This window comes from Montipora foliosa, chromosome 8 (genome assembly GCF_036669935.1).
Source record: "Montipora foliosa isolate CH-2021 chromosome 8, ASM3666993v2, whole genome shotgun sequence".
Lineage (NCBI taxonomy): Eukaryota > Metazoa > Cnidaria > Anthozoa > Scleractinia > Acroporidae > Montipora > Montipora foliosa.
The window spans coordinates 41188091-41215590 of NC_090876.1; the positions used below are offsets into that span (position 1 = coordinate 41188091).

The 27500-nt window shown below is 40.7% G+C and overlaps 1 protein-coding gene across 2 annotated transcripts in view; it reads left to right on the forward strand.

Annotated features, from left to right (window-relative positions):
* Positions 1–27500, forward strand: part of LOC138012994 (A-kinase anchor protein 9-like) — a 79667-nt gene that overhangs the window by 10687 nt on the left and 41480 nt on the right. For both annotated transcript variants that reach the window (XM_068859949.1, XM_068859950.1), the window contains exons 7-18: positions 1–246; positions 648–916; positions 2283–2432; positions 3676–3863; positions 5566–5743; positions 6330–6686; positions 16573–16747; positions 18396–18619; positions 19693–20489; positions 21961–23885; positions 26954–27297; positions 27448–27500. The exon at positions 1–246 is cut by the window's left edge and continues 177 nt beyond it; the exon at positions 27448–27500 is cut by the window's right edge and continues 274 nt beyond it. In XM_068859949.1, the coding sequence (XP_068716050.1) occupies positions 1–246; positions 648–916; positions 2283–2432; positions 3676–3863; positions 5566–5743; positions 6330–6686; positions 16573–16747; positions 18396–18619; positions 19693–20489; positions 21961–23885; positions 26954–27297; positions 27448–27500 (4906 nt within the window). The remainder of the gene's footprint in view (positions 247–647; positions 917–2282; positions 2433–3675; positions 3864–5565; positions 5744–6329; positions 6687–16572; positions 16748–18395; positions 18620–19692; positions 20490–21960; positions 23886–26953; positions 27298–27447) is intronic.

Sequence of the window (27500 nt, forward strand, 5' to 3'; positions counted from 1 at the left end):
TGCGTTTGAGAAACAAGATTACCAACTTGGATAAGGACCTCGCCGATGTAACTGGCGAAAGAGACAGGCTTCTTAATGAGATCCAAGTGCTAGCAGATACTCACAGGGTGTTGGAGCAAAGGATGACTGCCCCACTGGAGGCGAGCATCAATCCCGTTTACAGTCAGGCTTTGCATGAAGAGCCGCAGTTTGTTCAAGAGTCTTTTGAGGCTCTGGAAGTTCTGCCAAGCACTGGGTTTTCTGAAGGTACTGTATTCTTGGAATTGTTAGTTGTGAGGTGGAATCCGTAACCGTCTCGAGCGACTTTGTTCCTTATTCACAAAATTTGTTTATTTCATCAAAATCGCAGCCGACTTCGGGCCGCAAAAGTACCCAAGTTCTTGACTTAATAGCAGTCCAGGATTTTAGCTCTTTAGGCAGGGGCAAAATTAGGACCCGAGGGCCTAGTGGCTACGTTTTTCGCCCCTCCTCCCACTGCATCTAACGTAGTTAACCTGTTGCGTAAGCGATTGTTCCTCCTCAGTCTCCCCGCTCTTTTCTTCCTGCGAGGCGGCTATGTAAGAAGACAAGACACGAAGGCCGAACGAAAAAAATACTTGACAATAAAGGCACTTAAAGCTTAATATTTGCTATGATTTTGTCGTCAGATGGTACAGACCATGCCGAGTTGGCATCTAAGCTGAACCAGCTACAGGAGTTAGTGCGACAGAAAAATCAAGTGGAACTCAAGCTGAGCCATCAACTTCAAGAGACCAAGAAAGAACTTGAGAAAGAAAGAGAAGTGTTCAGGGCAGAGTTGAACGAGCGTGAAACACGAGAGCGAGCATTGGAGGTCAGCAAGCGACAACTGGAGACACAACTGACGGCAGTGGACAGAGAAAACTACGAGTCGTTGGAAGAGCTTTCCTTGTTACAGGTTTGTGGTACTGCTAATAGGGAGATTTAAGCAGCGCGTTTTTGCGACTCGGACGGCAACCGGAAGAGAACATTTCGTGTGGCAGGACAGTGGTGTCTCCCACATTGTTATACTAATCATCTCTAATTGAGAAGTGTACTTGGTTGTTTGAAGACAAGTTGGCAGGGAAAATAGCTCACTTCCGGTTGCCGTCCGCGTCTCAAAAACGCGCGTGTTTGAGCTCCCTAGTTAAGAGGCTTCAGGTAACCTGCACTTAGGTCTATTTCCGGCTCAAAGAACTCGGTTACAGATTGTTGCTTGGACCAATTGCAATCTTGACCGCAAGCAGTGTGGAAATTTCCATAGTTTGAATAGTATGCGATAAGTATAGGAAATCGTATAAAGGCGTGTGCATTTCGTGGTTTATGGGCACAAGTGATGTTTTGAAAGTTCTCAAAAAGGCGAGTGCAATTTGAGAACATTCAAAACATCACGAGTGACCATAAATTACGAACTGCACTAGCACGTTCATATGATTTTTTATTTATTATATGCTCAACAAAATCACTCCATCGTTTTGTTTCCATAGCAACTTCCGTATTGCACTCTTTAACTTCTCTTGCACTCTGTAACCTACAGTCGTGTATTTGCATGTATGCATTCGTCGTTGACTAATCAGAACGCAATATTTTGTTGTTGCGCAGCCGGAAATCGCCACTAAAGTGATCATGGGAGTGTTTGGACCGATTCAAACGCCGAATTTCTTCTCTGTCGATGTTCGAGTTTTAAAGGGTAAAAGTTGCAAACGGAAATTACCTAGAAATGATAAAAGTTGTTTCCAATCCGAGCTAATCGAGCAGAACTCGGTCCTAGGGTATATCTGCTCTCTGACGGTAATCCTTCGGAACGAGGCTGTTTTCGGGTTACCGATAGCTGGAAGGTCTGGAATCACATGCCATCATTTATCAATTTCGTAACTTTGTTCGGGTGCAAAGAGAAAGCCGGGAACAGTCAGAGTTCCAAAAGGCGTTACGAACAGGAAAAGGTGTGATAACGCGCGCGTTGGTTTTGAAGAATATTTTTTTTGACTCACAAGGCAAGGTTGCTGCCTAAGAATCGCCCGGTCGCCTGGGGCGCCTATTTGCGAGCGCGGGCGACCAGATTTCTGAACAAGTAGCCCGAACGAGCGCCTTACTTGATTCATCCTCACTCTCTTGTAAATATGATCCCAGCTGGAATTAATTAATTCTGGGCTCTTGAAAAGATGACTCGGGCCACTAACTTTTAATGTTGGAGGCCCGAAGGGCTCCCGTACAATTTTCTTATGCAGCAGCCTTGCAGGGCGAACGATGTCATGAAATATATAAAGGACTTATTTGAATTACAGGAGCGTCTTCAGGAGCGGATAAGAGTGGAGAGCGAACTCCGAGAAGAGAAAAACAAACTGCTCAACGTGATAAAAGAGAAGGAAGGAGAGGTAACGAAGGAAAGAAGTGAGTTAACGCAGAGGCTACAGCAACACGAACAGGTCATCGAGGTAAGGGCCTCTTCTTCGTTTATTAGGGAGCTTACGAAACGACGACGCCGGTGGCAACGACGACGCTACAGAACAATAGGTTTAGTGAGCAAAAGCAATGGCTCTGCACATTTTGGTACATTTCTTTGCCGTCATCTCCTAAATGACGATGTGAAATGACCAAATTCAAGGTTCTGTGGAGGACGTTAACACGTGACGATGAATTTTCGGTTCTTTATCTCGACACTTCCAACTCACTCATACCAGTTTAATTCCTCAACAGTTACTACATATTTTTAACGCGAAACAACATGAAATAGTTCCGTAGTGATATGAATAACGCGAACTTGTATTTTGAAGTGAAGTCCTCGTAGCCGTCCTCGTTTCGTAAGCTCCCAATTCGTAAAAACTGATCACTTAGTGTTATTCTCGTCAACACTAGGTGGTTACTCAAGTGTCTGAAATTATAGTGCAAAATTTTGACTAGACTTGAAAAAAGACGGGATTCTGTTAAAGTAGTAACTACACGCTACTGTTTCCATGGTAACATACATTTCCAAGAATACGCCCCTTTTTAGCGGGTTTGGGCGAGGAGACGGCTGACGCTTCACATTGAAAGAATCCAAAAGTCGCACTCCGGAGGATGAAAACAAAATTCGAAGCTCGTTTGTGGGGAAATTTCGATTCCATAACATGCATCCCGTAGCTGTAAACCGAGATAAGCCACATTATTGACTGTCGAATCCTCGGGGACCCAGGGGCAGATCGTGGGGGCGCGGTGAGAAGAAAACGGGCAAAAAAAATGGCGACAAAGAAAGGCATTGTAGGGGGGCTTTGCTTTTCTTCGTCTCCATTTTTTTTGTCGCCCGTTTTGTTTTCCCCGCGCCCCCACGATCGACACCTGGATCTCCGAAGATGTGACTGTCTTTGATTTAAGTGGTTTCCAAGCGCAGTCACTGGTTTTAAAATCTTCAGTCAAATTTCCAGCGGATCATGGGTATAGCGATACTCACCGTTACGTCACCAATTGTCATTATTGTGCAAACCAGAGATCTATTTGCTGTCGAGACAAAGGTTCTTTTGTCCTGTGGTTGGCAAAATTTAAACATCAAAAGAATTGTTTATAAACAGTGAATATCGCTATATTGTCTTCCTACAGTTAATGATTGGGTCATGTGATTGTTTGCTCCTTTGGTGCTGTTTTTGTTTTCTTATCATTCTGCCAATGAGATCACCGTTGGAAATATTCTTCTTTCTCGTACAGGAGCTTCACGAGAGAATCTCCACTTCCGACTCGGTGTCTGATGAAGTGCAAGACGCGTTCGGTCGACAGTTGCTCATATTGCAGACTCAAAGAGATTCCCTTCTTCAGCAACTGGAACAACAGAAAAAAGACCGCAACTCTTACGTGGATGTGTTGGAAGAGAAAAATGCTCTTGAGGACAGTTTAAGGTAAAAGAAGAATTATAATGATTAGGCTTTAGCATTTCGTTTTGCTTAAACGTGCTTCACAACAACATAATGCAGCATGTTGTCAAATGAGCACCCTTTCAGTTTTCGACGGCCGACCGGTTGCGTCATTTGGATTGGCATTGGACAACCGTACGGGAGGTTGTGTGTTCAACTCCGGCCGGACCACCACTCAGGTTCTTTAAATAACCGAGGAGAAAGTGCTGCCTTTGTAATGAGATCTCAGTGCGAATGGGTAGACTTTCAAATCCTTTTGGATAAGGACTATAAACCGTAGGCCCCGTCTCACAACCCTTAATCATAAACTCTGTGGGCGTTAAAGATCCCACACACTGATTGAAAAGAGAAGGGCACGGAGATCCCGGTGTCGTGGTCAGGTCTGAATTCTGATGGCCACAAGTTTATCCGTCTTGTTGAGCGGTTTTCAATTGGGTGTCGAAAGTAATTAGTGAATTACTTTGGTTGCTTCTCTTAGTGATTGGTTCAAAGTTCTCGCGCCCCTTTTTCAACCAATCAGAAGTGAAACCAAAACCAATCGTGGCTCGCGCGTGCACATTTTCCCGCGCTTTTCGTCGGCCATGTGTAATTACTTCGAGTTTTGATTGGTTTACTGGATTGTCTCCGTCCTTTTTGATTGGCCAAAGTAATTACTTTGGTTTTGGTTTTACGACACTCGGTTGAAAATCGCTCTAACGCTATTAAGTTCTTCCCATTTTTAAATAAATCAATTGTTTACTTCGATTTGAATAATTAATCCCCTCCCAGAGTTGAGACAAACATGAGATTCTGATTTCTTTCGTAAAATTAGGGGCCCACAAACACCCCATAGATTCAGTCATTTGTGGTTGTCTATGCAGAAGAATTGTCTTTGTAAACGGAAGAGAATGGTTAAGCGTACGTTCCTGAGAATTGAATGAGATGGAATGCGCGCAAGTAGTATCCATGGTGATGAGCTGGAGGGAAGGGATAGCGAGGGAAAGAAGATGTTCTTCTCTTCAGAAAATGTGTTTCTGTTTTTGCACGCAATCAAACTAAACACAACCGACGGCGACTTGCTCTCACTTTGTTGCAGTTGGTTTAAAAACGTGGGTTTTTATCTTGTGTTTTTTGTTTGTTTGCGTATTTTGATGGGGCGGTGAGAATTGTTCGCTGCGGCTAACTGAAGGAAATACTTATTGTAGTCATGGCTGGCTTAATATGGCAGTGGTTGCTATGATCCTGATCACGTAGTATGTTTAAGGTTGCTATGGTATGGAGAGATAAGTCAGGAATAAAGGCAGGATTTCGTAGGTCATCCACTCTATTTCAAACCACACTAGTTTCAGCCTGAAACCTTCTTCTCTCGGAGTTTATTTGGGACTGAGGGATAAGTTTTTTCCACAAAGATTGGTTTTTTGCAGGTGGGAAGCAGGTGCGAGTTCTTGGAGATCATACGTTATGTATAGTAAAAGTTTCTTCAATACTGGTGCCAATACTGGAGGCAATACTGGCGCCAATACTGCTTTCACTACTGGCGTAATGCCTTTGTCTGGTCATGCCTAGCAACATATTTGGTTACATTTTATAAACTGCAGGCCAGCATGTAGTTTCCAAGTTACCAGAATGGATTTTTGTAAGTCGTTGACTGAGTCATGTAGGGAAGGCAAACGGCCATTATCAAATTGCCTTGTGTTTTTCTGTGCAGACTTGAGCGTGAACGGTTAGCAGAGAGGCTTCGCCAGAAGGAGGTTCTAGAAAGAGAATTGAACCGAGAGAGGGGCGCACTGCAGGAACAATTGATTAAGCAAGCGAAACTGAACGAAATAATCCGGCAGAAGGATCTGTTTGAAAAGGAGCTCGTTAAAGAGAAAAACGAATTACAGGTTTGTAATATTAATGTGGTAAAGCAGTTTGTCGTTTAGTCTACACTAACAGGGCCGAATTATTGGAAGCAACGCTTGTCTGGGCTCGAATCGGATTTAAACCAATAATATGTCATGGTCGTGGCTTGTAAAACTACATTTATTCAGCCGCTGACTAGTCCAAAGTTGGTAGTGCGTTACGGTTAAGTTGCAATGATACAAAGAAGTGCATTTGGCCATTGAGCGATGACTTCGAAGTCCGTCACGCGTCACATAAAACAAGCCAAGGATTTCTCCTCTCGGATTGTTGACTTGTTTTGCGTGGTTGAAGCGGGTAGCTTAACCTTCTTTAAATGGAAGGCTAGCGGTTTTTTGGTTTTATGAGAGGAGTTTACTTTTTAAAAGTTCCACCTAAGACTGTTAGACGTTAGACTCGCATGTTGTGTGACGGTCACGCCTTGTCTTTCCCGTTACGTGTGTAGCTTCTTTTCCCATTGGTCGTGGATCTCGAGGTCATTCTACTCGCGAAAAGAAAAGGAAAAAGATGTTAAGCGTCCAATAGTTCTTGTTTTATCTGTAAAGTTTCGGCTCATTTTGTCTTTCATAGATCGAACTAGAGGCAATAGAGGCCAAGTTGCTCGATAAGGAGGAACTTTTGCTGAGCGAAAAAGAACGACTTGAAGAGGAAATGAAACAGAAAGAACTTCAAATACAAGAATGGGAACACGAGTTTCACCAGAAAGAAATGGAATTCCTCAGCAAGGAGGAGTTCATCAAAGAACAGTACAGTAAAAACCTCTTGCAGACGCGAGCTGATTTAGAGTCCCAGTACTCCAGTTCCATGCAGCAACTGCGGACCGATCTGGACGGTGATTATCAACGGCAGCTTAGGAGTTTGGAAACTAGATTGAACGATCACTACGGCGCTGAGATTAGCCAGCTCAATTCCCGGCATCTTGAACAGGTGTTGTGGTGAATTTGTTTTTTTTTTGTTAACATGGGAGCGTGTTTTTTCTTAATCGCGCGCACCTCTGAAATCTGACGCGCGATTTTCACTTGAGCGCTTCAATTACATGTGGATGAAGCTTTCATTCTAAAGTGTCTCCGTAAAATAGCCGTAAAACCAAGATTATTGGCAATATTCACGCGTACACCCAAAAGTCAATAACAGCATATCGCGTGAAAGGGTCTCAAGGTTTTCTATTGAGTGAGATCTGCAACCAGTTCCAGATCAATTTAAACTCCATTTCAAGGCGAGGCCAAAGCAAAACTTTTGGTAATAAATGGACAATTGGTGCTATTTTTATATGAATACAGTAATTTTCACAGAGGAAAAAAAGAGTATTAATTTATCGTTTTACTAATGACGGGGTTTTTTTCTTACTCGAGTCATTGTTATTATGTGCTTAACTTGCTTAGACTATCGTCGGTGTATCATCGGCGTATCGGTTGTCATTGCACCTTGCGAAAAAGTATCGACAATCGATGAATTCGATTAGACCAGTTCATCACCAGATAGAGGTTTAAGCACTTGTGGGGATCGGAAATTTAAGCACGCGGTTGTAGCCAAGGGGACGCCAGTGATGACCTTTGCTTTTGAATCAAGCGATTTGGAAAGTGCTACTATGACAAATAAATTACTTTCTTTTTTTTTCCTTGAGATTTTGAAAGTGTGTTTGCTTAACCACTGCAGTAACTGCCTGGCCAATTTTTCAGCTTCGATTTTTATCCAAAGGCCGTTTACTTTGAGTGTAAGTTTGGGATTTCACGGTCCGCCATTCTGGACCTCGGAGGGTTGGATCTAGGGGAAAGTGACGTCATCTACTCACTAGCTTAAATTTTCTCAGTGTAAATGAAACTTATTTTGTTTAACAGTCTGAAAGCCCGAAACCCCCGTGCTGCATATTAATTCAGCCGCGTACACACGCATTGCATTCTTAAACTACGTCATTTTCTCCTCGATCCAGCTCTCTCCAGATTTTAAAGTTTGTGATGGCAGATCATTAAATAGGAAAATTCCAGTTAAAAGAAAGGTGTCTTCTGTTTTAAATCAAGGCGTAGCACTTGGTCCACTTAGTGTTTGGTAGACGTAGTTTTGAAATCCAAACAAAAAGAAGAATTGATTTGTTGGTCATAGTAGCACTTAAACCCTTTCACCGATCAAACGGCCTTCATTGGCTAGTTAAGCATTAGACAGAGCAAAATCCATAAGTATCACTCTAGGAAGGGAAAGGATTGAACATTTTTGCTTATTCTCTTGCTTGTTCAGACATGGCGAATAACAGGAGTGCTTTCTCTGTGTTATGCCCTCCACCTTGGTTTCCTTGTGTTAATCCAGCCCCTATGTTATATTGTAGTACTCTTTCGTGCGTTTTTAAGGCAAAGGTTTGTCTTTCAAGGGTGTCTTTTGAATGTTGCTTTAGCGTAGTGGTTAATTGATTACATTTAGATGTGACTGTGATATAACCTGAGTTGTGTTTGCGTACAGTTTTTATGTCTGTCTGAGTGAACTTGGGCAGACGCCCTTCCGTTTCTTTCTTTCGCGCTTCAGTGGCAACCGCGTTTGATTTTCTTAATTTTCCCGCACGTGGTACGTCTTGAGAGCTTGAAAATAGTTCGTAAAATATTAGACCTTTCTAGTCAAGGGCATGTATTTGTAACAATTGTTTGCATGTCCGTAAAAGTTGAACATTTTCGACATTTCATTTTATAAAAAAGAACCTTTTCCCTTGATTTTTGATCAAGTGTGTTTAAGTTTTTAACTTGACGCGTCGAAAGTAGCTTATTGGATCGCGGAATTCGCACTTTCTTTGGTGTGAGCAAAATTGTCTCTTGTAAGCGTTTCCTGCGTTTTCCATTCACGGGCGTCGGCAGCCTTAATTTTCTTTCACTTCGGATTGATTGATCGCATATGATTGGCTAGAATAATAACTTTTTTCGTATAACAAATATCTAATAAATATTGTAATTTTCTTTATTGTGGATGCCCTCGTTGACTCAGATTGTCATTTTAAACTGTTTACTGGTAGTCAACCCTGCTAAAACCATTAGATTGCTAATTTTTGAATTTCTACGGTTTTATCTCGGAAAAATATCAGTTACTTTGTTTTGTGGGAAGAAGGGGAATGTCGGATAAAAAAAAGAGTATTTTTTTCAAGATATATTTTAGACCTTTAAGTCACTATTGAAAGAATAAATGTCTTCAAGTTAGAAATAACTATAATATTCAAATTGAAATTGAAATTTAGAGGAAAAAAGATATATATATATATATATATATGGTCTGAATTGAGAGGAAAAATATGAATTGTTTTACTTAGGTAAAGTAAACATTATTTTTAGGTAATGTAATCAAGGCTGACTCTTATGAAAATTAGAAGTAACAAGTCGAAATCGATTGAACTTGTATGGCGGATCTCTACGAGACCAGTCTAAAGATTTAAAGTGTTATAAACCGTTACATTTTGTATCACGATGCGAAATTTTATAATGAAGAAGGATTTGACCGAATAAATAGAAAGGATAAATGAGGAGATATTAAGAGTTTTCAGGCCTTTTGTGCTCCCCTCCCTAGCTCACTCTCAGCTTTCATGCCCACAGCTTATCTTTCCGGACAATAGTTATTCGATGCTATTCGGGCATCGTTCGGAAATCATCGGTTATGTCCAGCGGAGGCTCTTCCCATGTTTCACTCAGAGATGTCATGTGTTTTCTTGTGGTGTTTCTTTGTCTTGTTTTCTTGTCAGTGTCTTCTTGTGTTTGTTCGCTGGCGTGGCAAGCCCGTCGTACGCATGCTCCGTAATTTGTTTGCCGCTAATTTAAGGCCAGTACAAAGACCTTGCAGTAGCACTTGTTCTCCTAACACAATTGTAAAATGGTTCATCCGTCGTTTTCGCATGACGTCAGGGTAATCGGCGGCTATGTTGATGACGCTAACCGGTCGCTATTTTCATTATGGCGTTATTTGCTACGAAGACTCTTGTTCCCAAGATAAGGAACTTTCATCAATTGTTTGTCTTTTTGTTCCCAAGAGAGCTGAAAAATTGAAAGATAATAGAAAACACCCGAATAGGAACTTAACGGAAAAATCTGAACAAATCATACTGATCTTGATGGTAAAAGACGTCATCACCCTGAGCCTTCTGAATGCTTCACGTGATAATTCACGGACACTGTACATGCCGTCTTTCTCAAATTTATGATTACTGCTCCATGGCAATACTATCGCTAAAATTGCGCCAGTATTCTCTTGCAAGGGAATCGACTGGCGTGGTTAAAGCGCAACGCACCGGGCATTCGTCTTGTAAATGGGTTTACATGTAAATATGGTTTCCTTGTGAACAGTCCTGAAACTTCCGGCAGTAATTCTGTAGGCAAAGGCGAAATAAAAGTTTTCTTTCAAAGTCAAATTTCGGAAGACGCGCTTGTTTTTTTTTGGAAACACCAGCACTAAAATAACGTTGAAATTGTTTGCGGCATCGGCGTCTTGTTAAAATTAATTGCTCGGTTGCCGGGCGATGAACTTCCTCTCTTCCGAAAGTGAAGCAAAGAATATTACTGAGCAAATGTAATTGAGTCAATATCATCTCAACCTAAACATAATATCCGTTTGTCTTGTAAGTCGTCACGTTTTAGGGTAGTTTTCTGTTCAGTACAGCGCATTCGTTGACCCTCGCAGAGGAAAAATTGCGAATCGAATTTCGCGATTAGAAAGCTGGGTCGGGTGAAGTAACATGACAAGTCAATTAACGTATTCTTATTTATCGCACGGCCCGGCCGAACGAAACTGCCGGTCGTTTTTACCTCTTCGGATGCTTCGTAAACGGGTCTCAGAGTGATTTTGGCCGTAAAATCGTGACGATTGTTAGGAATCCCCTGATGGAATGGCAAGAATTGTCGCTTTGGATCGTGGATTCACTCTTGGAGCGAGAGTGCTTTAAGGTTAGCTCGCCTGAACTTTGTATTACTACAATGATGAGATTTTTAAGATTTTGAAATTTATTTCACTGTATGTTAATTTGTGTATGTCGTTTCGTGTTGTTACTCGTTTGCTTATATTGATGTTGTGTTTTCGTATTTTGTTTTGCCTTTCACCAAGTTCACGCCACCCGTAGTATTAGTATTTTTAACTCTTACCTTCCGGGAGATACAATCGTGTCTGGAACGATTGCTTTTTTCAAGATTTTGTACCACTCGATTGAATCAATAAACATCCTTATCGATGTATGAATTATTTTCATGGTTGATTAAATTCTAGGTGAGTTAGCAAAAAAACAAAAAACTCATTTATCAACTGGGTCATACTTTACATTTATGTTTTGAACGGCAATTTTATTTTTTCGCATAGAATGCGAATTTGTCAGCGACAATTTCTCGTAAACCAATCATAACTCGCGAACTATCGTGTAAACACTGGCTGAGCACCTGTTTGGGATAGTATAACGAACCCTGTGATTGGCTAAGAACGTTTATTCCTTTAAAATATGGGTATCTATTTCGTGTTCAAATTTCGCGTGTCACGCAGTTCATTAGTAAAGATCTTTCCATCCATTTTTTCTGCAAATTTCGTTTGGTTTTCTTAGTGCAGAGCCTGCCTCTTGTTTACGCAAAAAATCGCTTTCAAGAAAGTCTAATTTTTTTACGGTATCCGGTTAAATTTTGTGGCAGCGACAAGCTGTTGTGCAGAGATGTCACATAGATTAGGCAGTAAATCTTTAATCTGTATAACGTTTTTCGATCCACTGTGAATACTCGCTGGTTTCCCACCGTGAAAAACAACACTATCTATAAAAACCGCGGTAATTGTTCACGGCTCGCCTGCGTACCACTCTATATTGGTTTGAACAAAGATTTGTAATATTTTTTGGTCATAATTTACCAGCTTTGGCCCGACGATCCATGAAAGATATTCGATAACTTGCATTTATAAACGGATGAAAACTACACCAAATTTATAGTTGCCCATGCAGAATTAATGGTGAAAGGAGCTGATCTAGCAGTAAAGCGTAAGTTTTCGCTAAAACAATGTTAAAAGTGAGATAGTGATACAGTTAGTTCCTATAAGACTAAATCTTTCATCTTGTGTCTTGCGCTGCCGGCCGACAAGGGGACAAGCGTCCGCCTTTGATCCGTGCTTGGACAAGGGATAGTTTCATGTTCGGCGCATGTCCAAGCTGTGGTGCTAGTATAAATCTTTTTTTTTTTATTTCTCTCTAAACTTGAGGTATTTTAGCAATCTCAGAGAATATTTTAACAAACACTGTGCGTGACTAATTCTTAAATTTTGCGTAACCTGTCGAATTTTACTTTAGAAGATGGAATTTAGTCTTTGGTCGAAAGGGTTTTTTTTTTCTGGACTCACGTACACATTGTCTGTTCGCATCGGATTGGTTTATAAACAGAAGAAATGGTTGCCAAGCGAGAGATACTTCTATTGCAGCGTTCTCGGTACTGACAACGCTTTTTGATTGTTTTGTTAAAACCTTAAATTGTAATAAGCTGTCGTTACCGTTTGCCCATGCATGCGCCGATTAATGCAACGAGAGTGCGTTTTTGGGTTATCGTAGTCCTGTATTGCGCTCCTGCTGTGGAGCAAACTGGAGCATTTTAACGTGTTTTGTTTTATCCCTTTTCATTCCCAAGATCGAAATATTCATTCTCCTAACTTGTACCATAGATTTCTTTTTTGGGTAGTCATGAGAAATTTGTGTTATTTCAAGATCACACATGTGAAGCTTATAATTATCGTCATTCTCAATTCCTGTGAGACTGAAATTTCATTTAAGTTGTGAGGAGGATTTACATGCTGGTCTCTCCTGGAAGTCGAAGGGTTAATTAATTCGTGTGTTGGTAACCATCCAATTGAGGCAAAGCACTGAATAAACTTCCTACACATTAATACCTCACGGGCTTTTATCTTACTTCTCTCAGCGTAAAGGTGAAGTTATTTAGTTTGTTAGCTTGTCCGCCGCTTCTATTGGGAGATGAAGCGAACAGGATGATCTGGTGATTGACAGCTGGATGAGAGGCTTTGAGGAAAATCACTGCGGGCGCAATGTCTATTCCACAAGAGAGCTTTAGATTCTAGGACGGGAACGACTACGAGTACGAGATTTTCTCATTCAACAACAGTGCGCGCGCGCAAACCAGCCTCACTTTGACGGGAAAAACGTGATATCGGCGTCGTTGCAGTACGATGTTTTGCAAAAATGTCGTCGTGTCAAAACAAGTCAACAACACGGTAGCAGTTTTGGCATTTTTCGATCAGCAAAAAGGCTTAGCTACTAATAATAAGAATAGCTGAGCAACCTATACTGCTAACAAAGAGTAAGATTAATGTCCGGGTTATAAATCTTCTAATTATTTTCGCTAAAAATGGGCAGTCAAATCTCGTTCTCGTCCTCGTCCTAGAATCTGATGCTCTCTACTGTCACGCCAACAGCGCGGAGGTCGTCCTTCTTTCTTGCTTTGAACTCCTACGACCTGACAGGCAATATGATTGGCGTTTCTTCACATCACCAAACCACTGCATTGGTGTACTAGTCTATGAATTCGTAAACGCGAGTATTCAGTGTTGTTTCACTCTTGAGGGCTTGTAATTCGCCAGGAGCTTTAGATTTTTACACTCTCTGTCTAGTCCCTTTTACGTGGTCTGTGACCGTTTGTATATCTCTTCGATGTTTAGCGGAAGACTTTTATGAAAACTAAAATCTACACGGTTATAATCGTGGAAAGCGTCAGGATTATCATTTTATCTTCATTTCTGTTTTTCTAGGTAGAGTATACAATGAGAGACGTTTTCTTCCAGAAACGCTCGTTAAGCAAACAAAGAGTTATAAGAATGGGCTGATTGCTAATCTTATTAGCAACTTAAAATAGCACCATTTTTGAGCAGGTGGTGCATTGTGCATTGTGCATTGTGGGTTGTGCATCGTTTACAAAAATAAAAAGAGGTTCTCTAGCTATTTTCATTTAGCATTTATGCTATAATATTATTCAAACGTTTCTGCATTTTACCGGCTCGTTAATGTTGTGAACTTAACCCTTCTCTAATAATACTTATATTTATATGTTTTACTCTGTTTAACGCCAGACGATTTTGCTCGTCAATGTGGACCCGGTCATGGGTAAAAAGGATAACAACGTCTGTGTGCACTAAAAGACTACCTTATTATAGAAAATTAACACTTCATGAAATTAAATAAATTTCAAAATTCGCGTTAATTTATGTTAACGTTAATTTATGTGCTGTTAATCAAGTAGTGCGTTAATTTACGCGACTTTAATTACCATTATTTTTCCCCTTCATCCGTGACACACTCCAAACATTCATCTTATACATATTAAATGGACCACCACCCCCGGCTCCCCAAAATCAGTGATGGGGAAATGGCGCGTTTTGGCCTTCACGTGGCTTCATCCGAGTGAATTTCAAAAATGTTAATAGACCTCTTTAGCTTGTACGTTTTGTTTTCCCATTTCAGACCACGTGTTGTTCTCAAGGGAATTTTCCTTTTGTTTTTTCATAACTTATGCGTACATATTCACGTGCAGAGGACGACATTTGAAAGAAAGTTTTCCCTAGAGTAACATCACGTGGTCTGAAATGGGAAAACAAAATGTACAAGCTAAAGAGGTCTATTAACACGAGTTTTGATTTCCCATAATAAGGTATGGTCTCTTTTGTAGCTGTCATATGTAAGGGGCGTGGCTTGTTTCTTTTCAGAGAGGTCCTCAGCGATTTCCGGGTCTGGCCTTTCCAGAGCTGGTCGTTTGTTGATCAAATTTTCCGAAATAACATCGAGAACCTCTGATTTATCGGATTTGTTGTCTTGGTTTTGTGGTTTTTTGCTTTTTTGCCTTTCGGTCTTCAGACAACGCTGAAGTGGATTTTCGACTTTGTTATCGGTTTGTAGCGTTCGATTTTTGATCGTTTCATGAGTGCAACTGGTTTTGGTGCATCTGTTTCGTTTTTTCCTTCATCTCGTAGGTGTTCACGAAAGCGGTCCGCCAATCTTCTCCCTGTTTCGCCTATGTAGGTCTTCTTACATAATTAATCTTCCTAATCACTCCCACCACAACATGACAATTTGCGGCCTATCCTTACACTACGGGAACACAGAAAGCCGCCAAAATCTCGAACAAGAATTCATCTTTCAACTAGGTACACTCTATCTTCACGGAATCAACGAATGCCTTTCATTCCATTAATTTATTCACAAATTAACGTTACCATATTTCCACCAATGGCAAAGCTCCTCCACACCCTCATAAAAACCAAAAAAAACACCTACAATTCCTCTATTCGCTCTGACGAAGGGCTAACGCTCGAAACGTCAGCTTTCCAAATCGTTCATGGTGGTAATTCGACCTTTATCAACACGTTTGATAAAACCAAATTTTCAAAAAAGAGATTGGTCTGTAAAAATGCCGTGACATAGGCTTAGTATGGGAGTTGCTCGCTTCTACTCATGGACCCATGCCAGTGAATACGTCAAAGCAAAGCCAATTACGCTATCCATTGAATTTATCCGGCGGATATCGTTATCCTCCTTTTGAACAACTGGGGCCAGGTTTTTAGCGCATGCGTTATTTCCGTTAATCAGAAACGGCGTGGCTTGAGGCCCAATCAGTGAGCGATATCGGTAGAAAACTGCGCTTTTGTCCTTTGTGCCTTCGATTTCAATTCGAAAGCGTCTTTAGTTTGCCAAAAGCTATTGAACGGAGTCCCTCTTTTAATTTTCAACTTCTTTGGGCCGTCATGTTTCTTTCCAAGCACAACCCTACAAGTTTCACGCGTTAAATACCACTTGCATAAATAACAATTCTCTGCGTTACTTATCCCTTTTTTAAATAATATTTTGTACATTAAGCTAAGTAAACATAAACACAGTGAAATCTGTCAAACGTAAGTCCAGCGTCTTTGTGTCACTTGTATGTAAGGTTAACGCTCGTGTGACATTTGTGGCTTTCCTCGCGCGATAGAACTCTTCAATTAAGGTACCTGTACTGTGATACTTTAAAGGCGGTATACGATTTTTTTTTGCCAGCAGCTGAAAACCTTTAGGTATCCCAGTCTTAAAATCAGATGTACATGACAGCGATTTGGTTTTATGTTAATTACTTTACTTGCCTTGCATGCTTAATGTATTTAAGCTAGCCGAGGATAACTCTTTTAATAAGCCTGGTCTTACCGTTGTCGATCGAACTAAAAACGGGTTCGAAACGACTAACCTCAAGAACTTTTTTATCATTCAAGTAGAGTGCATAAAACTAGGAACTGTTAAATTTTCATGCATTACACAAGACATTGAATGGAATTGTTAATCAGCGAATTTTCATCAAACGTTTTGAACTGCGAATACATAATAATCACGTCCCTTTTTTCTTGTTTGTGTGAGTTAGAGAATATGCAAACAAACCTTGCTTATCTGTACAAGCTCCCCTTTTTGCATCCACATTTCGCGTGGAAATATCGAGCACGCCTATTCGTTAAGAGTCGTACTCGACGGAATGAATGAAAGAGACTTACTGTGGCTCAAGGAGAGCGCACAGGAAAATTGATAGTTGCCCATGATATATGTTTTAGTCTGGCTCGTATTTGCCTCAGTTATCGGCTCCTTTATGGGTGAATTAGTCACGCGGCACTTCAACACCTCTAAAAAGACTTAAAACTAGATCCATCTCAATGCAAACTGAACTTTATTTGTTTTTTCTTAATTATAATATTTTTAAAAATACAACCACACTTTTGAATTTACGGAACATGTTTCGATGTTTCAAACATCATCTTCAGCCACAGTGAATGTAACATTAAAATCCTTTTCAATTCTCCTTTTCTGTCCTCTTAGATTTCTCGAATGAACGCGGACTTTGAACAGCAACTCTTGGAGCTCAAACACGAACTGGAGACTCAGCGTCTACAACAAGTTGGTACCATAAAGAGTGTATTGGAAAGACAACACTCAAAAGACATTGTACAGCTTGACGATGCTCACCAACAGCAAATGGACGGGTTGAGAGAAGGTAGAAACAATGTTCCGAGATATTTGCCCACTGGTTAGGGCGCTTGCCTTGAGATCCGGGGGGATCCCCGGTTCAAGACACGCTCTGGTTACTAGTTGAATTTGATCCTGGTGGTTTGTGGTTCCACATCTCGGTTGCACTTGTAAATAGGACAACCTCATGGGCCGAGCGAAGTTGTTTGACATTTCTGCAGCCAATCAGTATCAGGGCGGCTAATGTATTTTTAGCCCGCATATTTCCCGTTTGGCCCGCAAAAAGGCGCGTTTTACAGAGGCCAGTTTGTCATTTGGCCGCGCGTATTGATAATAATAGTCAACTGTTTTGCCTCCGGCCCGTTGGGATTCTTAACAGTTGTTGTTGTTGTTGTTGTTCTGTTGAGTGTCAGTAGCTCGCAGATATTAACCATAAGGCTACTCTGAAGTCCGAGCTAAAATAAGGTTTGTAGGCATGTATCGCATCGCGTGACGAAAACGTTGGCGTAACGTTTAGAAAACGAGCAGCATTGTTTTATCGGGTTTAAAAGCACAAGGCGTAGTTTTATGAACGGCTTCAAAAACGCTCCACAAGAAGGGTGTCACTCGAAGTCCGAACAAAGGTTCAAAATGTGAGGGGAAGATATTATCATACAGGAAAACAAACCGGGCCTCATTGCTGTTCTTTATATAAAGAATTCTAAAGAGGAGTGTTTTATCGATTTGCAGGTGATGTTTTGATAGAATGTTAGGCTCTTATCTAAACAGAAACTAAAATATTATTTCCCTAGTATTACTCATTTCAATACCATCCTTTATTATAAAATAATTAGGATAGTACACACACTCTCATTGGTCAATGGCTGTGTTTAGATGAGTGTATGGAAACACGGCTGTGACATCACACGAATTTTGATTGGTTATGTAGTCAGACGCGCGTTTTGATTGGCTGGTAGGAAATATGAGCGTGTACCAAGGAAATCTGTTGCAATAAAAATTCATTTGCCGAATTATCTTTGAGGAATATTTTATAAAAGCAATAGAGGACTTTTTTCCGTGTTTCCATAGTCTCATCTAAACACTCGGGGAAGTTGCATGGAGAATTCTCGACAGTTATGCAAATTTCGACTGTGTCTCCGATTTGCATAACTGTCTCAAATTCTCCCAACTCCTCTTCGTGTTTAGATGAGGCTATGGAAACACTGAAAACGTCCTCTATTGCTTAATTACAGTATATATACTGAACAGAATATCGCGTTTCAGATTCGAGGGCCACCAGTTTTTCAGTGATTACTGTTGTGTGTTACCCTCTATAAATAAAGAAGATTATTATTATTATTATTATTATTATTATTATTATTATTATTATTATTATTATTATAAACGCATACAGAGGTCATAGAGTGCAATTCGGAAGTTGCTATGGAAACAGTGATGGAGTATTTTTGTGTAGTACATAATAAATTAAAAAATAGTATGAGGTAGTTCGTAATTTATGGTCACTCATGATGTTGTGAAAGTTCTCAAATTGCACTCTCATACGGCTCATGCAATTTTGAGAACTTTCAAAAAATCGCTCTTACCCATGAATCTCTGAATGCTCGTGTTCATACGATTTTTTGATACGTATCGCATTCTGAAAGTTAACTCCTTTTCCTTTTTGTTGGTTTTGTTAGAACTAAGCGAGAGCCACCGTGACGTCATGGGAGCCGTTAAAGCACAGTTGGAAACGACCCACCAAGACGAGCTAAATGAAGTCACCGCCAGCTTTCTGGCGGAGACAGCCATCAAGGTGGAGTCTGCCCGTCTGGAGACTGAATCCGAGTATCAAGAAAAATTAGATGCAATGAAGCGAAAACACGAGGAGGAACTTCAAGCAATGACGGAAAAGTTGACACAAGTAAGTAATAACGTGGTTAAGCTATAGAGCTTTGCGGCAATACTGCGGAACGGTACACAAGCTGCGTGTAAGAAAAGCCTGTTCCAGAGAGGGTCCGTTCAAAAGTTTTACACTTATATAAACGGGTACTTTCAGCTTGGCCGTCGGTGAGTTTTGTTTTTGTAGAAATCTCAGGGCTTTTCAAATGAAGATTGCTACTACGTAAACATTGTAACATGTAATCAACTTGGGATTAGGGAACTTGGGAAGAGGTTTCTATCAAAGCGGTCAACGAAAGGCCTCCGTTCTACGAAAGGCTTGATTACCTAGCACGCAAATGTAAAGTGGTCTGTAAAGCCTAAAGTCAAGGTGGCCAAGTTGCTGTTCCAAAACAAAGGAATAGCGGCCGTTTCGAGATTCCAAACTAACTTTCCTGGACCAAAACCCTATTTTTGTACAAATATAGTCTTTCGTCTCGGTTTAAGGAAACTCAAACCAGTTTCAACACTTTCAAGAAACTACTACTGGAAAGATTGACTCTGCGATACTTCATCACCGATCAGCCGGGCTATCGTATGGTACCATATAAAACAACAATTATTGCTTAACAAAAGTGCACTCATTGTTGTGCCGTGTTCGTTGCTATAGATCTAACACACCCTATGTTTTGCCGTTAAACGCTTATATCTCAAAAACGATTTCGGTGAGCTACACTTTTTTATTGCTGCAAGGAATTATTAGGCTACGGTAAAAATCTTTGCGAGTGAAAGACATTTCTCTGGAGCCGATTCAGAGTCATCATAATTTATGAAGGTAGCTCTGAGAATCCTTTAACTTTGCAAAGCGTTTCAGTTTAACCTGTTGATTGTTTCCCTTTAAAATGGGGGTTCATCGAGTTCGTTTTAAGATGTGGGCATTTAAAAACATAGATATAGGGTGGTTTAAGATTGTTTTTCTGTTGCTGTGTTGACCTAATACGTAACAACAAAGAGTGCATCTTACTAAGGAAAAAACTGAAGTTACATATGATACCATGGTATTGCGTGTTCTGAAAATTTTAGAAGCTGTTTTGTCTGCCATGTTTTTTTTTGTAGCTCGAAAACCAGATAGATGATCTGCAAGATAAAAATGGACGCGAACTGAGTGAGAAGTTATGCAAACAACAAGAGGAATTTGAACAGAGACGGTTGAAAGAAATGCAAGAATTGAGGGAGGAACAGCAAGGAAGTATTGATGATGCAATACAAGAAAGCGAAACAGCCACAAACGAAGCACACCTGAAAGAGATGAACACTTTGCGCAACGAACTCATGGAGGAATTTCGAGAAAAACTCGAAGAAGTTGAACAAGCTCTTACAGAACAACACGCACAGGAGCTGGAGGAGTTGCGCGAAGAACTTGAAGCGGAACGAGCTGAAGTCACAGGTGCTGCCTTGGATGATTTAGGAAAGAAGCATGCTGAGGAATTAGAGTTTTTGAGGAACGAACAAGAACAGCTGTTGGAACAAGCTGCGGAAGCGCGAAAGCGCACACAGAAAATGCACGAAGAAGAGATACAAGAAATTAATGAACAGGTGAAACGTGAACACGAGAAACTGGCGCGCATGCGTGAGGACTTGGAACGGACTTACGATGACACGACGAAAGAGCATGTGAAGGAACTTGATGGTTTGCGGGCTCAGTTGGAGGAGCAGCGCTCTGATTTGAAAGAAAAACACCTAGCAGAGCTTGAGAGTTTGAAGGTGGATTTTGAAAAGAAGCTCGTTGAAGGTGACCAAAATCACGCCGAAGAAGTGGAGAAGCTTCGATCAGAGCTGGAACAGGAGAAGATGGAGAAAGAACTGGATCATGTTCGTGACTTGGAGAAATTAGCCGAAGATATGGAGAGAAGGTAAACTTTGGAGCGCTCCCAGATTTACAAATTCTTGAATTTTTTCGGATCAAATGGAACGGCTTTTTCGATGATCCAAAAAGTCTTTTTGATTTTCAAAACTTACGGTATTTTTGGTTAATCTAATGAATCCCCTTCTATGGCATTGTGTACATTAACGGCGCAAATATCAGCACAAGCAACATACCCAAAGTTAGGCGCGTTTTAATCATTAGTGCTTTTTATATGTAATCACAAAATTTGGAAAACTTTGAAAATACAAGTGAAATTAATCCTTTATTGCACGAGGGCACATTGCGATTACATGCTTATCACATAAAGGACAAAATTATTGAGGGATGCTCTTTCAATGTCGCGGCAAATGACACCCAACTTAACACGCTTCCATTCGGTTAAAGTTCAATTCAATAAATCGTTGCTGTCAACAGAAATACGCTAAAACCCTATTTAATATGCGCTCAAAAAGCAGGTTAATCAGAGTAAGAATCTGGAAGAAGCTCTGGATAAGCAGCTGTTAACCAATCAGGATCAAGTAATCATGCCTCAAAAAAAAAATGCCCTCCGTCTCAGCCAATCAGCATTCCGTAATTTTGCCTTACTCGGTAGATATCAAATTATTACGAATTCTGCTTGTGCTGAAGCTTTCTTCATACCACCCTTAAAGACGGAAGAAGTAGTGCACTTCTCTGCAATAGGATGGAGATTACTTTGTTCAATTTTAGCAAACCCAGGAACTTCATAGTGTTATCTAGCCTCAGAGTGTTTATCGTTTGGGTCGTGTTTCTTTGGGGTCAACCGTTTTAGTTTGATTGGGAACACCCTCTTACTCCAATTATGACGACAAAACAGTGAAATTGCCGGCTAAGTCCCCCTGTGACCAAAACATCAATTCTTATTTTTCTTTGGATTTCAAAACTGTTAACTAAACACTAAGCAACTAAACTTTTAACCTTGATTTCAAAAAGACACCTGTTTATTTTAACTGGCGTTTTCCTTTTTAATGGTCCGCCATTACTAACTTTAAGATCTTGAGAGAGCTGGATCGAGGAGAAAATGATGCAGCACGGGAGTCTTGGGCTTTCGCGTTTTGCATATATAATAAACTGCATTCACGCGCTGAAATTTTAAGCTAGTGAGCCTTTGACTTCAATTTTTCCTGGATCCAACCCTGTCCAATCGGTCAGTTTTGAACTTGATTACTGGTGGACCGTGAAATCCAAAACTTACAATCAAAGTAAACGGCCTTTGGGTAAAAATCAAAGCTCAAAACTTTGCCAGTCAGGTGTTAAGCAAACACACTTTCAAAATCTGAAGAAAAAAGAAAGTGATTTTTTTCATCACCGGGGTACTTTAAATCACACTGAAGAATCGCACAAATCATGATCGCCAAAGTAAAATTGCTTTTCACATATTTGTTGAATGTTATGGTTTTTCCCCCGAGGTTTATTTCAAATCCTTGACTCTTTTTTAGGTACATTTTAAAGGAACAACAGCATGCTAAAGAAGTAGGAGAATTACAGACTGAACTTCTGAGAGTTAAACAAGAGATGGACAACGAACATTTCACTGAACTTCAAAGTACTGTAAAAGACCTCGGAGGAAAGTACGAGGAAGACTTAGGAAAGCTTGTGAAAGAACTACAAGACAAACACGAGAAGGAAATAGAAAGCATCAAGGGTGAGTGCGAATGCCGTACGGAACAAGTGTTAGAACGATGTAAGAATGAGCTGGCTGAACAACATCAGGATGAAATTCGTTCACTCAAGTCGCGCCACGAGATTGAAATGGAAGATATGAGGGGAAAGTTCCAGGAGGATAAGCTCAAGGATTTCGCTAGATTGAGCGCCAAGTCAGCGATGCAAAGTGCCCAGGCGTTGGAAAAATTGCGGCTGAAGCTAAGCGCTGATCACGAACAGGAAATGGAGGCGTTAAGGATGGAGAGTCAACAAGATTACGAGCGAACGGTGCTACGTTTGTCTGCAGATGTCGAAAGCATGGAGATTGAGCACAGGAAAGAACTAAAACAGTTAAAAGCGGAGCTCACCGAGAAGCATCAGAATGAAATGGAAGCTTTACGAGAAGAGTTATCCTTCAAAGAAGACGAATTGAGTGATATTAGTGAAAAACACGAAAAGGAGCTTAGGGGGTTAAAGCGCCGGCAGTTCAGTGACTTGTTGGATGAGGTTTCGAGCGTGCGAGCGGAGCTTGCTTTGCAAGCAGTTCAGAAAGTCGAAGAAGCGAAGTTAGAGATGGCGGAGGACAGTTTTAGAAAGGAAGCCACTATTCAAGAATACGAGGATAGAATTCACGAGATCTTGGAACAACACGAAGGGCAGGTCAAAGACTTGAGTGCAGAGTATGAATCACAGATAGAAGAATTGAAAGAGGAGATCGAATTGTCAAAACATTGGGCAGCGAAAGATAGTTCAAGTGATGAGCAGTTGTATGAAAAATACGAGGCGAAGCTTAAAGATATTAAGCAACACTATGAGATGGAGATAGTCAGTTTAAAAGACAAGAACCAGTCATTGAGTGATGGCCAAGAGGTCGATGAGAAGTACTTGTTGGAGGAAATGGAAAAATGTCGAAAGCAAGTCGATGAATTGGGTGCCAGACTTGAAACAGAGCGTGAGCAGTTTAAAGGTATTTGTGAAAATATGACGACCTCTCATAAGCAGGAATTGTTGTCTTTGAGAAGGGAGTTGGAGAGTCAACACCACAAAGAACTGAGTGACATGAAAGAGCTTTTCACCGAGGACGTTGAAGCCTTGAGAGAGGAATTTCTTGTCGCGTCGGACGAAGCCAAAATGCAGTTTATTGCGGACGAGCTAGAGACGAAGCACCAAGCTGAGCTCGAAGCTCTTCGAGAACGTCTTGCTGCTGAACATCAAAGCGAGATGTTGACTTTGAAAGAAGAGATGAGCGATGAAGTTGAAGCTCTCAGAGAGCAAATGTTGGACTTGTCGGAGAAGGAAAAATTTGATGCTTTGAGAGAAAGCTTGGAGAAAGAGCACGAAACTAAAATGGCTGCCTTTAAGGAGGAACTTGAAAGGCAAAATGAGGAAGAGATTGCGAAGCTCAAAGAGAAGTTTGCCGAAGCTCTAGAAGAGGTAAAGGCAGAAGAGTCGGCGCAACAAGAAGAGGTCCAACAATCCGAAGAAAGGTACAAGAAACAACTGGAAGAAGAAAGGTGTCAACTTGAAGCTCAACATCTTGAAGAAATGGAGAAACTAAAAGAGGAAATGTTACATGAAGTAAAAAATCTCCAGAACCAGATTCAGCTTAACGCTGACAGAGATGTAGAGGAAACGAGGGCTCAACTCCAACTGGAAATGAATAAGAAAATTGAGACTCTCGAAACGAGAATGACGGAAGAAAAATCACAACTAGAATCAGGTATGAAAGACCCATCTTAAAAACTGCTAATGAGGATCTAGAATTTCATCGAGGTACCCTACAGGCGCATAAGTATTTAGAAAGTGAGGGATTGGTTCATAGGCATGCACCCGATGGGGAAACCTAATTGAAAATTAGTTACCAGTACGTTAATTTTTTTGGTATTTTGTTTGTCCAAAGAAAGGTTTTCAAACATTTCAAATCACTTGTGACAAAGGCCTTTCAAATAGATTGCAGTTTCAATATAGATTGTTGCAATCTATGGAACGGCCCAGCAAAGAGAAGCAGTAGGCCAGTTTCGAAATTTCAAATATTTAGCTTGATAGTGAGGCAGTGAAGACAAATATAATAGAAACACGTTGGAATGAAAGTGAAAAATATTTACATATCATCCACTTTCCTTTGTCCTTGTCCTCACTGCCTCACTATCAAGCTGAATTTTAATATATCGAAAAACGCCTATTGCTCGAAGTCTCTGATGGAAGAGAGTCACTTTTCTATGAAAAAAGGTTTTTTATAGAAATGTTATTCTTTTTCTTTTTTAGGACACCTTTTAGATGTAATAAATTTCTAAAGGAATTAGAGACTCCTATGACGTCGGAAATCGATTGGATTTCTTCTTATTTAAAGTGAAGCCCAATGCCTGAAATATCCTTTAATCGTTTGGAACGTATTGAAATTTAAGCACGATTGGAGTGCAAGGGAGTCGATGTCTAAAACTCACTCAAATAAGTGTGCCTCGTAAGTGCTTAATCCCTTAGAAGAAGGGACATGTGTATTGCTCCAATTTCTTGCTCAATGTTTCGTCTTATGCCCCATTCACACCAAACCTTAAACATGTTTTAAACATGTTTAGTTAAACACGGTTTTAAAGGTTTACTGACTTTTGTCGACTACGAATTTAGTACAGGTCAAAGCATGTGTTGAAACAAACCTGAATCTCATGGAAAAGCCAGTCCTACATTTTTCTTTGACTGATTTTTATTTTGGTAAACCAAGTTTAATTAAACATGTCTTGTTGGTGTGAATGGGGTATTAGTCTCAGCTTGGCAACTTGAGAACTCAAAAGCATGTTACTCTGCGTGCTCCCATGACAGTTTTGTTATTATGGATCACACACTGAATGAATTTAAGGCTTTTGTATAATTTATTTCTTGCAAGTGTACAAGTTTTCTTCATTTTTTTTTTTATGGTTACAAATCCGTGGCTATTTATACCACAGCACAGCACCTTTTGATGGCAGACGAAAGTAAGTGCTGAATACCCTGTCCTCTTTGTGTGTATTCGACGTATCTCTTTGGAGAAGGAGTGAGAACACCACGGATGTTAGAGGTGGTTTGCAACCAATCTCTAGAGACACAGATAACAACGATGTAATGTACAATTGCTAATGGACGGACAAAAGCAGCTAATGGCAGATCTTTTGTTTTCGTCCTCCAACATGGCGGCGATGACGTCACATGAAAACCACCTATTCTTATGGAAATATGTGGGAGGGTGTTCAGCAGTTAAACTGGCAGACGTATCTGCCGAAACATGTCTGTTAAAGTTGAATGTCAAACTTATCTCTTCACCGCTTTTGTCCAAACTACTTCCGAATTGTTCTCGAGATCGTTCGACGTCCTCTACAAACCGTCCTCTCCGGGGACATCTTGGCAAGTGCAGTCAAATTGAATGAACAAATAAGAATTAAGCGGCGGCATTATTTTCCTGAGTGGAACATGCAATCGCAAATGCAGCGTCTAGCATTTCCATATTGCAAATCTTCGGAGTGTGACAGTATTGTAAACTTGTGAATATAATCCCTCCTAGTGCATCGGATCAGTTTTCGTTTCTTTGAAGTCGCCAAGGGAATAATCGTTGGTAAGGTGTCATGTACTACAAGATCTTTAGCTACAGATTTGTTTCTTTGTCGGAAATTTATTTTCACCTTAAATATCAGCTCTGAGCGTTACTGCTGTTTTGAGCCTGAACTTCGGTTTCTTCTGCTCTGTCCAATGACTCTGACGTTACCGAATGAGTACTGACAAGGTATTTTGTATCGGCCTTAGTGCTCCTTTCATCAAGTCAACTTGAGCACTCTGATGTTCAAATTCCAATCGACGATCTAGTTTTTAGTTGGGGTCAATCACTAGCGGGACGAGTTAATAGCTCTGACTTGGATCCACCAGCTGTCGCAACAAGCTGTCGCAACAAACTTGTTTGACGATGCTAAAAAGCGAAACCATTGATTATTATTTTTCTGCGACAATTATACACGATTCAAACCTTGCCCTGCTCCTTACACCCTCCTGACCCCTCCCTAACAATGCTGACTTCTTTGAGGTTAAATTTATCAGCCTACGAAGTCAACATTGAATCGGGCGCGTGAGGAGTGTTAAAGAGTTATCGAAGTTAGAAATGCCTAACAGGGTTGATTTTGAGCGTGCTTTCCCAACGAGGGTAAACGAAGTACTTTGAGACCCAGATGGCATTGGTGTTTGGTACAAGTGCTGATACGGGAATAGAACGAGGTAATGAGAGAGCCGTTGTTTTTGTCCACCACCACCTATCGCAAATGATAGCAGAGCGTTGTAGAAGCACCGAAATGGCCCGTTGTGTTTGGCGCAGTGATTAGAAACACTCTTTTTAGAGTTGTATTTCCCGTCAGTGAAGTTCGCAGAATTCCTTTTTGCAGGACATTTTGATCTTCAGGAGATTTTCATTTACTGTCCATTTGGCTTGAGTCCTATGAATCCATGCCACATTGTGTGTTGATAGATGGTTTGCACTTGCCGAGTTTGTAGATGGTTTGCACTTGCCGAGTTTGTTGCCGTGTTGTATGACACAAACAATAGCTCCTATTGTTTGTCAGACAGACTTTGTGAAATAGTCTGTCTTCACAAAACCAACAAGTTAGGCTTTGTGAGAGAAAGAGAGAGAGAGAGAGGATATTTTGTCAAAACAAACGAATTTTTAAATCGCAAAGAATAAGGATCTTCCATCGAGAAACTCGGGCTGAAATGAAGACCTTGTTGCAAGACAAGCATGGCAGTTAATGTTACATCTTTTCATTTTGCTTTGTACAGAACACCAATCACTCATGGCGCAAGTGCAAAGGGAACAGGAAACCTTGAATATGAAAGAACTCGGAGCTGTTCAACAGAAACATGATGACGAACTCAGAGCCCTCCAGGAGCGATTTAATAAAGAGCTGGAGGCCGAGCGAGCGAAACTTGAAATGGAAAAAGAGGCGGATCTTGCGCGCTTACAGGAAGCGCTCAGCGGTAACCTCAGCCAACAGCAAGAGCTACAACTTCAGATGCTGAACGAACAACATGATCGTGAACTCGAGGCCGTCAGAGGAGATCTGGTGCAAACCCACATGGAAAAGTTCACTGAAATGACTGCTCGGTTAGAGTCTGAGCACGAGGTATGTCTTGCAGTTGTTCGTTTTACAAGTCATCACTAACATCTATTCACTGAGGAAATACGCTTGTACTATTCGCAACCATTTTTTTCGTTTCTGGAATTAGCTAGCGTCTGAGCTTTTCCGTTTTTTTTTTTCAATGTCCTTCTGTAGGAAGACCTGGAGAAAATGAGAGACTTTACCCGAACGGAAATGACACAAAAGTT